The sequence below is a fragment of the Tyto alba genome, unplaced genomic scaffold (genome assembly GCF_018691265.1).
Source record: "Tyto alba isolate M040663 unplaced genomic scaffold, T.alba_DEE_v4.0 Super-Scaffold_35, whole genome shotgun sequence".
NCBI lineage: Eukaryota > Metazoa > Chordata > Aves > Strigiformes > Tytonidae > Tyto > Tyto alba.
The window spans coordinates 413,227-428,536 of NW_024881310.1; the positions used below are offsets into that span (position 1 = coordinate 413,227).

Sequence of the window (15,310 nt, forward strand, 5' to 3'; positions counted from 1 at the left end):
CCTGAAGAAGGCCGGGGTCTCCTGGGAAAAGGCAGCCCCACTGCTGTAATTCAGCGCTGGGAGGATTGCAGCATGCGGGGGAGTCCCACGCCGGAGCAGCTTGGGAAGGGCTGCAGCCGTGGGAGGGAATCCAGTCGGAGAAGGTTAGAGACCCATGAAGGAGCAGTGTGGGGAACGCTGCGGCCCATGGGAGTAGCTCACGTTGGAGAAAGTTTGTGGAGGACTGTCTCCTGTGAGAGGGGGACCACGATGGAGCAGGAGGAACAAGTTCCAGACAGTCCCCTCACCGAAGAGAAGTGGAAGCGCTGACTGCACCCCCCATTCCCTGCCCCTGCGCCACTGGGGGAGGAGGTAGAGATATTGGGAGCAGAGCTGAGCCCGGGAAGAAGGGAGGGGTGGTGGGAAGGTGTTCTCAAGATGTGGCAATGATTCTCACTGTCTTACTCTGTTATGTGTTGTGAGTGTCTGTAATAAATGTATGTTCTTTTTTTCTTCCCCTAACGAGTCTGCCTTTTGCTCATGATCATAAAAGGGGGATTTTTTCCCCCATCCCAGTCCTATCTCGAACCCCAAGCCTGGCTCTCTGTCCCTTCTCATTGCCGGAGGGGAAGGGAGAGAGAGCTGCTGCATTGCGGTTGGCTGCCAACCAGGCCTAAACCACGACACCGTCTCCCCACAGGATACAGGGGGGCAGACTCTGCTCCGGCACACCTCCCCCCTCCTTTCTTCCTCCGTTCCCCCACTGACCTTGGTGTTCACGCAGCTGCGGCAAGTCCTCCTCACGAGTCCCACTCCTCCTCACCAGGTCCCTTCTTAAATGCGTTATCGCAGAGGTGGAGCTGCCTGGCTCGGCCCTGCTGCAGAGGTAGGGCCTGCTTGGAGCCGGGGGAGCTTCGAGAAGCTTCTCAGAGAGGGCCAGCGCTGTCGCCCCCTCCCCTGCTACCAAAAAACCCCACCGCTCCCTCAAAGCCAGGACAAGCTGGTACAGCAGCACCCACGGTGGGCAACAGGAGCTGGAACTGGGGAAGGGCAATGCCCTTTGGCTACGACTGTAGCAGCACCATCTGCAGCAACCTTCATGTCACACCTCCAGAGGTGACTCTGAGGGGAACTTTTAAAGCAGAGGCGCTTTGCCGCTTGTGCGTTCGAACTTTCCCCGGGGAAGCGGAGCAGGCTGCGGGGCCAGCGAGGCCCGAAGCCCACGGCCATGGCGCTGGGCAGCCGGCCAAGGCCAGCCCGCCAGGAGGGAGGTCTGGGGAAGGTGCTGCCGAGCCCCGGGGAGAAGACAACCCTGTGGGCCCAGCCCCTAACGCTGCCCCGCGGGAAAGGGAGGGGAGGCGGAAGCCAACAAAGGAGCGTGGAATCTCCCAGGGCAGAGATTAACGGCCAACTTTATTGGAGCGGTGGAGGGGGATCAGGGCCAGCAGGCAGGGCCGGCGCAGGGCTGGTCGCGCGTCAGCGTCCGGGCCGGCTGTAAGGGTTCTGGGCCCGACGTCGTAAGTGGGAACGGTCTCGTCCCCGCACGGGCCCGGGGTGGCTGGGTTGGCGGCTGCTCTGGAGCCCTGCAGAGCTGGGGGAGGACCCCGCTGGCAGCTGGCTGGCGGTGCTGGGGCTGCCGGTCTCGGGTACCGGGGAGCCACGGGAGCATCCCGGCACCGACTGTGCAGGGCTGCTGCTCTCAGCCCTCGGTGCTGGTGCGCGGCTGCTGCCACGGCGTCTTGTGCGCCGGCTGTAGGGCTTTTGGGCCCGACGCCGCGAGCGAGAGCGGTCTCGCACGCGGTCGGGCCCAGGTGGGCTGGAGCAGCTGCTGCTCTCAGGCACTGGGGAGCCTTGGGACAGCCCCGATGTTGCCTGGAGACCAGTGCTGCTGGGGCTGCTGGTCTCTGGTGCTGGAGAGCTGTGGGACGGCCCCGATCCTGACTGGCTCTCCGTGATGGGACCCACGACCTCCGAGCTGCCACTGGAGGCTGTAAGGGGAAGCAGGAAGGTCACGGGCACGGCCCCCCAGGCCCACGGCAGGAGAGGCCAGAGCGGTGCCCCCAGCCCCCCTGGAGCAGAGGGCTCTGCCAAGCCCAGAATGGGCACCCGCTGCCAGGCCTCGCCCGGGGGCACCCGGGTGCTTTGCCTCTTACCGGTGCCCAGGCCAGCACAGCTGTCACACTCCCATATGGCCGTGTCGGTCCCCAAGTGGGAGCAGCGTCTGTGGGTGCCCTCGGCAGCGCAGGAGCAGCACAGGAGCAGTTGCCAGGGCCTGGGGAAACAAACGGGTACGTGGCTGTGAGGACAAAGTGACCACAGCACGGGATTGTCCGGCAGAGCTCTTGTTCTCTGTCCCTCCGCTTCGAGCCCTTGGCGAGACAGAGATCCTGGGCAGAGCTCGGCGTGCCGCTCGGGCAACTTACCCCTGTTGCTCTGCGTGCTGCCTGCCTCCTGGGCAAAGGCACTCACGGGCATCGCAGCGGCTGTGCCTCTCATTTGGTGCTGCATCTGCAGGCTCCTTCTCCCATGCTGGGGATCTGAAACACAAGGGAAAATTGCTGAGCCCCTGCTGCCCCGGCATAAGGCAGATGCAGGGCGTCCCTGCTCTCCTCCCCCTGCCCGCTTTCTGACTCCTGCGTGAAGCTGAAGCCCAGGCTGAGGGGAGAGCGCGGAGGGCCGGGAGCGCAGGGGCAGTCCCTGGCACGGCACAACGCTCCTGTCTGGTGCGGCGGGCAGGACACCAACCTGTAGATGATTCGGATGCCCATGGTGAGCATCTCCGTGAGAAATGCATGCCTATCTCTACAGAGAGGGCACTGGAAGCAAATGCCGGTGTGCGCAGCCTGTCCCTGTAGGGGAAACATGAGGAGCAGGCGTGAGGCCTTGGTGCTGCTGGGCGCCCACCGTGCCCTCCCCGTGGGCGAGGGAAGGGCTCCTACCTGGATGCAGGCCCTGTGGAACCAGGCGTGTTTGCACGCTGGGCACACCATGGTGCCGTAGGACTTCCTGTCCTCCACAGGGTCCAGGCAGATGAGGCAGGGGGTGTTCTCCCCCGGAGCCGCCTCCACTGCCTGCTCTGGGCGGTGCTGCCAGCAGAAGGACCTGGGGAGGCAAGAGGAAAAGGAAGGGTGAGGAGGTGGGAATGGCTGGGTCCTTCCCCGGTGGTGGCAAGAAGGGGAGAGGAGGTACCTGTACTGAGCACGGAACTGCGTGACGCATTCCCCCTCCACGGCGCAGGGGAGGTGGAAGCTGCGGTCGCAGCCCTCCTGGCAGCAGGTGATGGCGGCCCCGCTCTCGCCACAGACGAAGCAGAGCTGGAAAGAGCAGAGCAGCCCCCATCAGCGGCAGCCTCAGGGCCTCCACAGCCAGCCCCACGCCTCCGGGCAGGGCGCAGGATGCGGCCCCACTGCTGGGTCAGAGCCCGCGGATGCGCCCGGCGTACGAGGCTCCTGTGCTGGGTCTGGGTGGAGGCTCTGTGGAGCTGCTGGGTGCGAGACTTTTGTCCCAGAGCTGCTTGGAAGGGCTGGGATTTCTTTCTTAGGGTCTGGGCTAAGCTCCCACACTGCTCCCGTGGCACCACAGATCTCCCTGAGCTTGTCCAGGTCTCACCTTCTGCGCTGCATGCTCGACTGTACAGCGAATATCTTCCAAGGGGAATCCCATCAGGCCCACGTTGTTGACCTGTTGCCGGACGAGGCCGTTGGCAAAAAACTGCGCAGGAGAGAGGAGACGAGGAGGTGATGAGAAGGAGAGCGTGGCCGGGGCTGCCTGTCGGCAAGCTGGAGGGAGCCCCGGGGGCACTCACCAGGCAAAAGACGTGGGCGCAGATCCCTTGATTCTGCAGTTTCTCCCCGTAGATGTCCGGGTCAGCCTCTGCCCGGCCACACAGCATGCATGCTGGAGGGGAGAGAGCAAACGACAGCGGGAATGAGCAGCTCACCTCTGCAGGGCCGGGGACAAGCGTCCCTGAGGGCTGGCCTTGCAGGCACGGGTGTCCCAGCAGCAGGTGCCCACGGCCCAGCCTGGGCCCCGCTGGCTGCGGCACCGAGGGGCCCTGCCCTGGGGCGCTTGGGAAGCTCCTGCCTGCCCCTGCCACCTCTCTCGGCCCCACGCTGAGCGCCCCGACAGCCCCTCTGCTATGCTGCGGGAGGGATGCTTTGCTCTCACCTGGCTCCATCAAGTCGGCGGCCTCCTGCTTCCTCGCAGTCATCTCACCCATCAACAGTGAGTGCTGGGAGAGTCGCTGTCCCCGCAGTGCTGGGGTGTCTCTCCCAAGTGCTCCTCAGCTGACTCTGGGGGAGAAGCAGGGCGCGGGTCAGCTTGCAGCAGAGGCCCAGCGCCCCCAGGCACGGGGCCGCCCTCCTCCCTCGGCAGCCCCGCACGAGCCCCGTCCACCCCTGCCCTCCCCTCACCTCACCAGGTCGCACTGAGGCACAGCCTGAGCCCAGCGATGCTTTATGTAGGCTTGTCCCCCGCGGGTCACAGTGGCCACAGTGACATCAGCACCGTTGGCCTGGATGCACCCCAACGACGGGCAGGGACGCCCTCAGGAACGTGCCAGCCCCTCGGAGCCGGCCGCCGCCTCACAGGGGTGGGTGCGAAGTGCCGAGGCGGGGGCCCGAGCCCTCGGCACCCCCGGGAGCGGGGCGGCTGCTCCCGCAGCCAGCGCAGAGCCGAAAGGCAGGTCCCGCGGGGCAGCCGTCGAGGGTGGCACTGTTGGCCCAACGGTGCTGGTCAGGCCGTGCGAGCCCAGGGCTCCAGCCCTGGCCCAGGCTGCGGCTCTGCTCCTGCCCTCGGCATGGGGAGCGCTGCCGGCAGGTCGGGGAAGGGGATCCTTCCCCTCTGCACCTGCAGGGCTGCCGCCGGCCCTGGGCTCCCGGCTCCAGGGGACAGAAGCCACCTTGGAGCCCGGCCTGGGCTCGCACAGCCCATCCGCTCCGACGCGGCGCGTGGCCGGGGCACAGCACGGGGCCTCAGGACGGCACCTCAGTGTCGCAGGTGGCCCAACGTCGTCATCTCCCGAAGTCGTCCTTAGCGCTTTGGTGACGTGCTGCCTCCAGAAGGAAAAGCAGCGGCAGCGCGAGCTGGGGACTCACGGCGCAAAGGGCCTGCCTTCCTCCGTGGCAATAAACTGCCTTTCAGAGACAGTGTGAGCCCGTCCTTGGTGGGCAGGGAAAGTGCAAATGGCTGCGGGGCAGCTTCGGCAGCGGTTTGGTCCGTTTGAGGGTCGGGAGGCTCTACAGAGGCATCTGCCCAGGCCGGGTCGATGGGGCGAGTTTTGCCAAGCACCGCAACGGGCTGCCCAGGGAAGGGCTTGAGTCACCATCCCTGGAGGAATTTAAGAGACGTGTAGCCGTGGCACCCGGGGACATGGTTTAGCGGTGCCCTTGGCAGCGTCGTCCATGTCAACGGCTGGGCTCCGTGATCGTAAGGGTCTTTTCCAACCTAAGGGATTCTGTGATTCTCGTGACCCTTCTGTGATTGCTTCATGACCGTTTGATTACCATTTGCTTTTCATTCATTCATCGATTCACAGCCCTTTCTCCTCCCTGCACTAGAGAGAGAGGGGCTTGCTGGTCTCCAGCAGGAGGGAAATCCTTCCTGTTGGATGACGGACGCAGCCCAGGCCCAGTATTACATTCCCGTAGAGCACGTGTGACTTTTTTGCTCTCAAGGGCGCGTGACGGGGCTCGAGGCCTGAGTAACAAGCGCTGCTCTGTCTCCCCTGAGCCTTGCGGTGTCAGTTCCTTGCCTGGTGTTGGCAACCTCTACGCAAAAGGCTTTCTTGTCTTCTGCTGCAAGAAGGAAGCCTTTGGTTGTGTCGTGGTTTGAGCTCAGAGGGCACAACTGAGCAGCTGCTCTCACTCCCCCTCTGCCTCCCCCACCCCCCCAAGGCACTGAGAAGGAGGAAATAAGCCAGGCTTGGGATTCGAGATAGGACAGGCAGGGGTAAATCACCCATTATAATCACAGGCCAAAGGCAAGACTCATTAAGGGAAGAAAAATAGAACATAGATTTATTACAGACACTAGCAACAACCACACTAAACCGAGTAGGAGAGTGAGAAGCATCACCATATGTAGAAAAACACCTTCGCCCCACCCACCCACCCCTCCCTTCTTCCCGGGCTCAGCTCCACTCCGGATATCTGTACGTCCTCCCCGCAGCGACACAGGGGCAGGGAATGGGGGGTTCAGTCAGGGCTGCCACTTCTTCTGTCTTCGGGGGTGGGGGTTGAACTTCTGGAACTTCTTCCCCCTGCTCCAGCGTGGTCCCCCTCTCACAGGAGACAGTCCTCCACAAAGTGTCTCTGACGTGAGTCCCTCCCACGGGCTGCAGGTCACGCAAATCCTCTTCCTCACTATTACAGAGACAGGGAGAGGTGAAAAAAGCCAAAAAGGTCCCAGAGATATCTCTGATCTTGTCACACCTCATCTGTCATGATAGTAGCCATTGACCTGCCAATCTCATGGTACTGCTGGCCTTTTCCTTCTGGTCCAAGCAAAATAAATAGGAACCTGGGCAAGGAAAACAAAATGAGAGAGAAAAACATGCCCTTGCTCAAAGGGCACCCAAGGAAATCCCCGGGAGCTCCCAGCCCAGAACACAGCTCTAGCGGGGACACATAGGCTTACTGAACTCTGTGGTGAATTTGAAACTCATCAAAACCAACCACGAATTGAATTTTTGGGCCAACTTTCATTAAAATTGGCCAACGGGTTTAAAAGATAGAGCAGGGAAGGGAGAAACGATGGCAAGGGTATGTGAGTGGGAGAAACGTGCTTGCTCTCGCTGGCTGCATTCCCTTGGGATGCCAAACCGATGCATGCAATTTGGTGTTGTTTAGTTGGGTTTTCTTTTAAATGAAAAGTTTGTGCTTCTTATTTGGAGCTTATCGGGATGGGAACTTCCATCATGCCCGAGAGGAGGGCAGCTGGGGTCAGGCGGACAAATGCCACGAAGGGCTGCTGAAGGAAATCCAGCTCTCCTACGAGCACGTCAGATGCTTCAGCCCCGGTGGGAATTTTCTTCATGAAGTGCAGCTCCGCCTGGGCACGACAAGTGATTTTCAGACAATTACTCCAAAAGAAAAGCCCACAGCACTCTGCAGCATGCTCTCCAGCCAAGTTTGCAAGAGCAAATCTGGCCCTAAAGGCGTAAGAAAGCTATGAGTGTCTCACCTTGCTTAAATCCATTGAGCTGGTCTCACGGTTCACCCCATTTTTATCTCTTGCAGTGGTGGCAGGATGAGAGGTGAGTGTTTGGGCTGGTGGGAAAAAGAAAGACACACAGAAGAATGGAAAAAGAGCAATTGGGATGCCTCTCTTTTGCCAGGAATAGCCTAATGAGAACAAAGCCCAACAAAAACCCCTCACCTGTGGCCAAAGCCCAACAAAAACCCCTCACCTGTGGCCAAAGCCCTGTAAAACCCCTCACCTGTGGCCAAATCCCAGGAAAAACCCTCACCTGGGCCCAAAGCCCTGCAAAACCCCTCACCTGGCTTGTCAAGGGGGTGCAGGTCTGGTTGCTTCTCACTCCCATCACCAAACAAGTGAAGAATGGGGAAAATGTTGCTTCTTTCCTTCTCATTCTGATGGTGATGCTTCTTCAAGAGGACTTCTCGAATTTTCACCCGTGTGCACTCATCAAACTCCTTGGACTGTTCTTGCTGGCCCAGGATCATATCTGGGGATGGCAAAGGGAAATTAAGCCATTGGAGCAGAAACCCCATCAAGTCCCGACCCCCAGAGCCCCTGGGGAAGGCTGTGGCCACACAGGCCACCCTAACGCAGGCTCAGCCTTGCTTAGCAAGATGCTTTATCACAATTCAGCCTTTGGAGGGAAAGCAAGAATTTTCTTTTGCTAATGAACACCATCTAAGTGCTCATTTATTACTCTCAGGTAATTATTTCCCATTCTAAATAATGTAATTTTCTTGCCCAATGTGGCCTTTCGGTCTGACTCTACACATTTAACCAAACTGGAAGCAATCTACAGCGCAGAGTTTCCCAGAGTTTCCTTGGCTGATCAACTGCCATTTGCCAGCGCCCACAATACCTGCAATCTCTTCAATGTTGTTGGCAGAAACGTCCAGCAGCACTGTGCTGTTGAGGATGCAGCTCCTCAGCTCAAAGAGGCTGTGCAGGGACAGCGTGGCCACGTAGGGCTTGCTCCAGCGCTCGCCACCGTCTTCCACGTCCTCCTCAAACTTCAGCCACCTGTGGGCATCGGGCACCATCAGCCCCATTGCGAGAAAACAGCCCCAGCTCCACAGCCCCTTGGGTAGAGCTGTGGGATGGCAAGAGGAGAAGGCTCCACGCAGCAGCACCTGCAGCTGCAAAAGCCTCGCCTGCCAGGGAGCAGACAGCAGAGCCCGCGGGTGCTGTTGGCACAGGGTCTCCTCTCCTACCGCAGTCGGCAGCAGAGATTTACCTTGCCCTTTCCTTCCACTCAGCATCTTCACCCTCTTTCACGCAGATCTCATCCAGCTCAGTGAACACATCATGGGGGATGTGCTGCTCATCTTCCTCGGTCCCGAGGATGAACTGCACCCGCTGGGATGGGGTGTCTGGGGGCAGAAGAAAAAGCCCCATCCTGTTACCGTGCTTGAATATGGCCCGTCACGCTCACATGCAAAGTGGACATGGGTTCAGCCATAAATATCCAGCTGTCCCCTCTCCCCCAGCTCTGTCCAGGCTTGCGCAGAGCCACCAAGTAGAAAAAGCATCAGTTCCACCTCTGCAAAAGGATGGGCAGCTTTTCTTCCCCACATTTCCATTTTTAAAGGCAGGATCCCTCGAAGGAAGGTGACCCTAAAACCATTATGCATTTAACTACCTTAAAGAAAAAACAAACAAACAAACAAACAAACAAACAAAAAAAAAAACTCGGAAAAGTTTGGAAAAAGGAGGTCTTGCTAAATAATGTCACTTTTCCTCGGAAGAGCAGCAAGTCACTCCAGCTAGTCACGTGGACCTGTGTGCAGAAGACCCCATTGCCTACATAGCCCTGAGGAGTTTAGTGAAAACTGTGGTGGGACTTACAGTGGTAGCCCTGCTCCACTGGGGCAGAGTCCTTCTCCTGGTCACCTTCCTGATGCTTCTGGCTGCGGGGTCGGTGGTGCCAGTGGCTCTGCCTCACTGGTGGCATCCACATGCCCACAGACAGGTTCCGGTGGCCTGTGGAAAAGCAGCATTTGCAGCATTCTTGGTATTGTGGGTATGGTTCATGCAGAGGCCACGGCTAAATCAGTGCAGCAGTCCCAGAAGGAAACACCAATTTCTCTTAATTTTGTTTTCACTGGATCATCACAGACCTCTCCTTTTTTTCCAAGCCTGTTTTACTCGAGCTTTGCAACAACAGAGAAATAACAAGTGATGGCTCCTGGTCATCGGAAAGTGCCCTGAATTATCGAACCTCTTCCCAAATTCCAGATTTGGCTTGACAACACTCAGACGTGCTCATTGAGCAGTGACAGAAGGTATTTATTTATAAAATCTTTGTATGGCAGAAGGTGAGAAGATCAAATCAGTCCCATGATAAATCACAGCCCCATGCCTGCAGCTGTCAAATCAGTCTCCTGACCTCTCCAAGCCCAGGAGCAGCTGCTGTGGGAAAACAAACCACGGATTATCCAGCCCTGTGGCTAAAACTCACACCGTGGCCTCTGCAGGGGCTTTTCCCCTCCATTTGAGAAACTGTAATAGTAAACAATGTGCAAATAACTGTGCTGCTTCATTAAGAAGCACAGCACGTTTTCCTGCATGTGAGGGGACACTGAGCAAGGGACGTTGTAGGGTCTTTGTGCAGTGGGAAGAGGCGCTGGGCTGGTGGCCCCTCTCTGAGCATCTCAGCAGAGACTCACCTTCCAACTCCTCCATCTCATAGTGAATCCTGACAACACTGCTCACTCCTCCCCGGTCAATTACCGCCTCTTCGTCATGTCTCTGTTCAGCAAGGAGAAGAAGGGAAAAGTTGGAGATGGGTGTGTAGAGCTCCCTTACGTCCCCCCAGCCATCACCCACCCCTGCCTCCACGTCAGTCCACAAGGCCTCTGGGTGCCTCCTCCTCCAGGCACGGCCCTAAAAACACAGACTTGGAGGAGCTGTTTCTTCCTATACCCAAATAAAACAGCTCGTGGCATCACCTAGATTGTATACAATGTGAGTTGGGAAGTTACTTACTACAGGGGGAGAGGCCTAAGGGTTTCACACTAGAAAAACAAACCTCCTGCCTCGTTCTTGCAGTTTAAAAAACAAACAAACAAACAAAAAACCAAAGGGATTTCCAAAGTGGGCGAACCCCCCCCAAACCCTGCACTTTTTCTCACAGCCTTTATTGAAAGGCAATAGCTGCAGGAATCACCAGATGGCACTTGGCCCCAGGACATGGCCACCAACAACCTCCACAGGCCCTGAGGAACCTGCAAGGGTGAAGCTTCATCTTCAGCCCAACGAGGCTCAGGATTCCCTTGCTGCGAGTGCACTTTCCACCAAAACCACGGGTTTTATCCTTGCAAAAGCCAAAGACTGACAGCCAATGCTCTCCTCGCCTGAAATACCACTGCTCTCACTGCCTGAAGAGCAGCTGTGTCTTAAAAGCCAAAGGAGAACTACAGGAGCAAACAGAAATAACTCTTTTTGCTGCTCTTTACCCCTTGACACCTGGGCTGGGGAAGGGGATGAGCAGGATTACTGTGTTCAAAGCAATAAAACCCCAGCCACGTCTCACACTTGAGTCACAGCTGCGGCTTTGAAAGGGCCTCCTGGAGAACTTGGTGCATTTTTTCCCCTCTTTAGGCTACCCTTCTAATCACTATGCGTGTCTTAAATAGAAAGAAAATACATCGCTGCCGCTTGGCTTCTCCTTCCTTGCCTCCATGGACAGTAACTAATCTGAGAAAACCAAAATCTGTTCACCCATACAAAGAAAAACTCTGCAATGCTCAAACACCCTTTAGTTTTCATCACTGTTCAAATTATTTCTGTACTAAAGGCACAAAGTGGAAAGCTTGGGACTACTGAATTGCTGAGGTTCATCTCTGAAGCCTGTTGCTGTCATTACAGCAACCAAACACTATTCAAACAAAAAAACCATTTTCTTGATTTCTGAAACTGAAGGTTGAAGAAGAGCAAAATACCAAGAAACCTGGGGGAACCTGCATGGCTGCTGGTGAAATTCAAGGAGCAAGAGCTACACTGTGCACGAAGCAACCAAAGCTGTAATTTTCAAGTAAAACCTCAAACGCTGCGCAGGCACGTGCTGCCTGTTGTACTAACAATGATGCATTAACTCTGAAGAGTTAAGAGAATAAACAGTAGTTTATGATTTAAGTTGCAAATGCTAACACAAAATCAGCACGCTTCTTATCCCCCAAACTCCTGCTTCGACTGAATACCGTAGGCGCACAGTAGGTGATTTATTGTGGGACGAGACCATCACTGGAGGCAATAAAGGCAGTGAAGCACGACAGCAAGGGCTGGTCTGGCGAACGCCCGTAAAAGCCCTGAGGGAGATGCCAGCAGAACAGAAAGTAGCTGCTGCTGCCATGGCGGCTGTCGGCGCTGTACCATCCCCGCCGGTCCCTGCCGAAACCAACCGTCCGTCACGATTAGCCACCTTCTTCGGGGTTAATCAGCAGCTCCGCTCTATTAAGGGCACGGCACCAAGTGTTCCTGTTTGCTCCACCGCGCAAGAAGCGGCAGAGAAATCAGGCGGCGCGGGGGGACAGGGGGGAGCGGCTGCCGCCCGAACCTCTGCCCCCCCCCCCCCCCTTCGGATGGTTCCGCCCCTGACGGCGCGTCAGCGTCTGAGTCGGAGAGAAAAACGGCGGCTGTGTCCGAATTAAAGCAGCAGGGTCACACACCGGTAAGGGACAGGGACAGAGTCCGAGAGCTTGACAGAAAATTACAGAAGTTGAGCTACAGAGCAGAACTCTGCATTTACAATGACAAGAAGAGGAAGCGCTGCCGGCAGCCCCCCCACACCCACTCCCGTCACCCTCACCAGAACCAGCTCCGCTTTTAGCTCAGCCCCGATGGAGTGGGGGGATTCGGGGTGCCTTGTTAGAAGGGGACTGGCATGCTGCTGGGGCGTTGGCCTGCCCGGTAGTGACAACGGATGGGGGACACCCGGGAACACAACCCCACAAGATTCTCCTCGGGGGGTCTGGAGACTCCTTACGAACTTTAGAACTCTGAACTGCCATCTGGGTGTTTCAACATCAACACTGGTATCAAGAACTTGTTCATGTAGTATCAGATTCATTGTATGTTGTGGGTTCAGTGCAATGTTTAGAACATAGCATGCTGAAACCTGTATTAAATTCTGTATTGCATACTCTGTTGTTACAATTGCTGACACTTTTAAAACTGTAAGGGTGGTTTTCTTGCTACATAAGACTGCATAAGATTGGAACATGGACTGACAGAATGGTTACAAAACTTGGGAATTTGAAAAATGGACTGACAGAATGGTTATAAATCTACAAAACTTGGAAATTACTGGCTGTCTGAAAGCTTTGTTGATGCACAGACTGGCAATGCTGATTGTCATTATGATTGTCATGATGGTATTGGGGTCTGTGTGGAAATGCTTTATGAATGCTATGATTCAAACATTAAAAGGAGTCTGGATTGTCCAAAAAATAAAAAGGGGGAAAACCTGGTAGGAATTTTTTTTGCAGGGGGATCAGGGTTATGCACTGATCCTACAGGGTTTGGACAATCCAGGCTGGGTCTCTGATCAGAAAACTGCCCCGTGGTAATCCTGCCCTTGAGGTCACCTGGAAGGGCAAGAAGGAGGAAGTCAATCTAGTGCTTCCTCCCTGTTTGAATGCCTGGATGCACTAACCACAAAGTAGATTTAGTTTGTTCACGTGTGCTAACGATGCAGACCTATCACAGCACTCCCGGGTGCGTGATGAGTGTCTTTAGTCAATAGACTGTAAGCCTGCATGCTTAAGTTGTGCCTTCTCATGTATTAAGAAAATCTTTGAACATACGTTGGGGCAGGCTCTGCTCGTACAAAAAGAAAGAGGGGGAATTGTTGAATGGCTCAGAGACAAGGGTCCTGAGCCCACCGAGCAATTGTATGATCAGAGCCTGTTCTAGGGGCTGATGCTGGGCCTCACTAGGGTTTGCCTGCAGCTGCTCGCAGCTGCTGCTACAGGAGGAATGTCAAGGACGCTTCGGCCTTGTGTACTGTGGTGTGTCGAAAACAGGTTAAAGGGAATTAGGAATAGTGGTCTGAGAAACCTAGTGTTATGGTAACGGTGGTCTGAGAAACATTGTGTTATGATAACGGTGGTCTGAGAAACATTGTGTTATGGTACTGTTGTGTATCGAAAACAAGTCAAGAGGAATTAGAAATAGTGGCCTGAGAAACTTAGTGTTATGAGCAGCTTGTGCTGTAAGCTAACTGCAAGTAGGTGGACCGTGCGAATACAACCTTTAGAGCTTAAGCCAATCAGCTAGTGACTAGTAGGCATAATAATTAGTGTTGTAAGTATAAATATATGTACCCTGACCAATAAACACACACACGTAGATTGATGCTCTATCACCCACACTGAACCCGTCTCGGTGTGTCGTTCGTCCGCGGCTCCGCACTTTACCTGCTTCTGTCCTTCTCTGTTACGAAGGGCTTTCATCTGCAGTGAGGGCAACACAAGGAACGGCTCCCTTGCAGGCTGTGCTATCTGCTATCACTGAAACCTCTCACAAGAGTCCTTTATAAAACTGGAAAGAAAGCCAAGGCAGTTCGTAATATATAGAGAATAGCAAAGCCCTTACCCAAATGAATGAATGAGTGAATGTCTTGTTACGGTAAATACAAACTACTTGAATACTGAATGCTTGCCCTGAACGCAACTCCAATAGAAACATTTGATTTTACTGCTAACAGTACTTATCTCAAAAAATCAAAAGGCAGCTAGCATTGTTGGAAACTGGAACCTCACAGATGTCTAAATATACTGCCTTATGGTAACTGCAGAACCAAGATTATTATTTTTTTTCCTTTTTCTGACTGCTTTTCAAGTTGTGAGTGGGCGTATCTTAATTAATCCAATAATGATTTTTGAGATAGTGATTGATGTAGTTTAAGCCTGGCCGGCAGCCAAGCACCACACAGCTGCTCACTCACCCTCCCCTCCCTCGGGGGTGAGGGAGAGAAATGGCAGGGTAAAGGTAGAGAGACTCGTAGGTTGAGATAAAAACAGTGTAATTTTTTTTTTTTTTTTTTTTTCAGTAAAATACAAAGGGGTAATGCACAATGTGATTGCTCACCACCTGCCCACTGATGCCCAGCCCATTCCTGGCCAGTGATCCCTGAGAAGTGAAGATCCCAAAACTGCAATCCCAGAAGCGAGAGCCCTCCCTTCCCAACCACCCCTCCTCTATACACCGAGCACGACATTACATGATGGGGATTATTTCACTGGCTAATTTGTGTCCAGCGCTCTTGCTCTGCTCCCTCCCAGCTTCTTGTGCACCCACGCACAGGCAGGACATGGGGAGTTGGAGAGTCTTTGAGCTCTCAGCAACAACTGAAAAACATCAGTGTATTAGCAAGATTCTTCTCCTACCACACCCATTACTGAATCCACAGCACAGCACTACTCCAGCTGCTAAGAAGGAAAATTAACTCTATCCCAGCCAAAACCAGGACAGTATCCACCCCTGATTCCATACCATTTATGTTATGCTCAGGTTCCATGTTTCCCAGTACGTTCTAAGGAATCACCATCCCATTTCCTGGTTTTTGAGGTATACACACAGATATCATTCCCTTAGGCTCTAGGCCATCCCTCCAACATGTATAGTGAGTTCACATAGTCCATAAGTTTGGGGTCCACTGTCATGACAGTCTTTTAAGTCAGGCGGGGTGATGTGGCGTTGGTTCGGTGGGTGGAGCGGGTGGTCTTGGGCACAGCAGGAGGAGGGCACGTAGCCTCTGCTACATCTGGAGCTCCTAGCAGCTGTATCTGGTGTGGTCCATGCTCACAGATTGCGGGCTGAAGATGTTGATCTCAAGGAAGTTGCTGGGCACCAATTCAGTCCTGAATCTATCAAAGTTCATTTCTCGTTAACCTGGGTGATCCCTAATCTGATGTCGTTAGTATAATATGTACCAACCGTAGTGATGACCATCTTCAATAACAGGGTTATTTAGCAATTAACATCATACAGTTCAATTCATCAGCTATTTTTACCCAAAACCAAATCCCCTTCAGGCACACATTTGAATTCCCCATCCTTCTGCATTACCCACCAACTGCACCCGGGTCCTTGGGCAAAAATAATCCCACGCATGAGTTTACCTTTACCA

The 15,310-nt window shown here is 54.8% G+C and overlaps 2 protein-coding genes across 2 annotated transcripts; both read right to left on the reverse strand.

Annotated features, from left to right (window-relative positions):
• Nucleotides 1-1,455: 1,455 nt before the first annotated feature.
• On the reverse strand, nucleotides 1,456-4,168 carry LOC122154263 (PHD finger protein 7-like). The gene is made up of 9 exons (XM_042801617.1): nucleotides 4,147-4,168; nucleotides 3,785-3,876; nucleotides 3,589-3,690; nucleotides 3,169-3,293; nucleotides 2,919-3,081; nucleotides 2,725-2,828; nucleotides 2,403-2,516; nucleotides 2,133-2,251; nucleotides 1,456-1,967 (listed from the first exon to the last, which is right to left on the reverse strand). The coding sequence occupies exons 1-9, from the start codon at nucleotides 4,154-4,156 to the stop codon at nucleotides 1,456-1,458; spliced, it is 1,341 nt and encodes a 446-aa protein (XP_042657551.1). The 5' UTR covers nucleotides 4,157-4,168.
• A 2,208-nt stretch (nucleotides 4,169-6,376) lies between these two features.
• LOC122154264 (electroneutral sodium bicarbonate exchanger 1-like) lies at nucleotides 6,377-15,061 on the reverse strand. The gene is made up of 9 exons (XM_042801618.1): nucleotides 14,987-15,061; nucleotides 9,846-10,062; nucleotides 9,039-9,159; nucleotides 8,414-8,575; nucleotides 8,039-8,199; nucleotides 7,478-7,666; nucleotides 7,162-7,247; nucleotides 6,876-7,029; nucleotides 6,377-6,502 (listed from the first exon to the last, which is right to left on the reverse strand). Exons 1-9 carry the CDS (start codon nucleotides 15,059-15,061, stop codon nucleotides 6,405-6,407), a joined length of 1,263 nt encoding a protein of 420 aa, XP_042657552.1. The 3' UTR covers nucleotides 6,377-6,404.
• Between the last annotated feature and the right edge of the window lie 249 nt (nucleotides 15,062-15,310).

Bases quoted from the DNA above. Each gene is read 5' to 3' on its own strand.
- LOC122154263 (XM_042801617.1), bottom strand. The intron at 3,691-3,784 runs GTGAGTGCCCCC...TCTCCTGCGCAG, and splicing joins GCGCCCACGTCTTTTGCCTG to TTTTTTGCCAACGGCCTCGT. The intron at 2,517-2,724 runs GTTGGTGTCCTG...CTTGTGTTTCAG, and splicing joins GGCATCCGAATCATCTACAG to ATCCCCAGCATGGGAGAAGG.
- LOC122154264 (XM_042801618.1), bottom strand. From the start codon at position 15,061: ATGAACTTTGATAGATTCAGGACTGAATTGGTGCCCAGCAACTTCCTT. The intron at 7,667-8,038 runs GTATTGTGGGCG...TGCCATCCCCAG, and splicing joins CAACATTGAAGAGATTGCAG to ATATGATCCTGGGCCAGCAA. The intron at 7,248-7,477 runs GTGAGGGGTTTT...TTTTCCCACCAG, and splicing joins GCACCCCCTTGACAAGCCAG to CCCAAACACTCACCTCTCAT.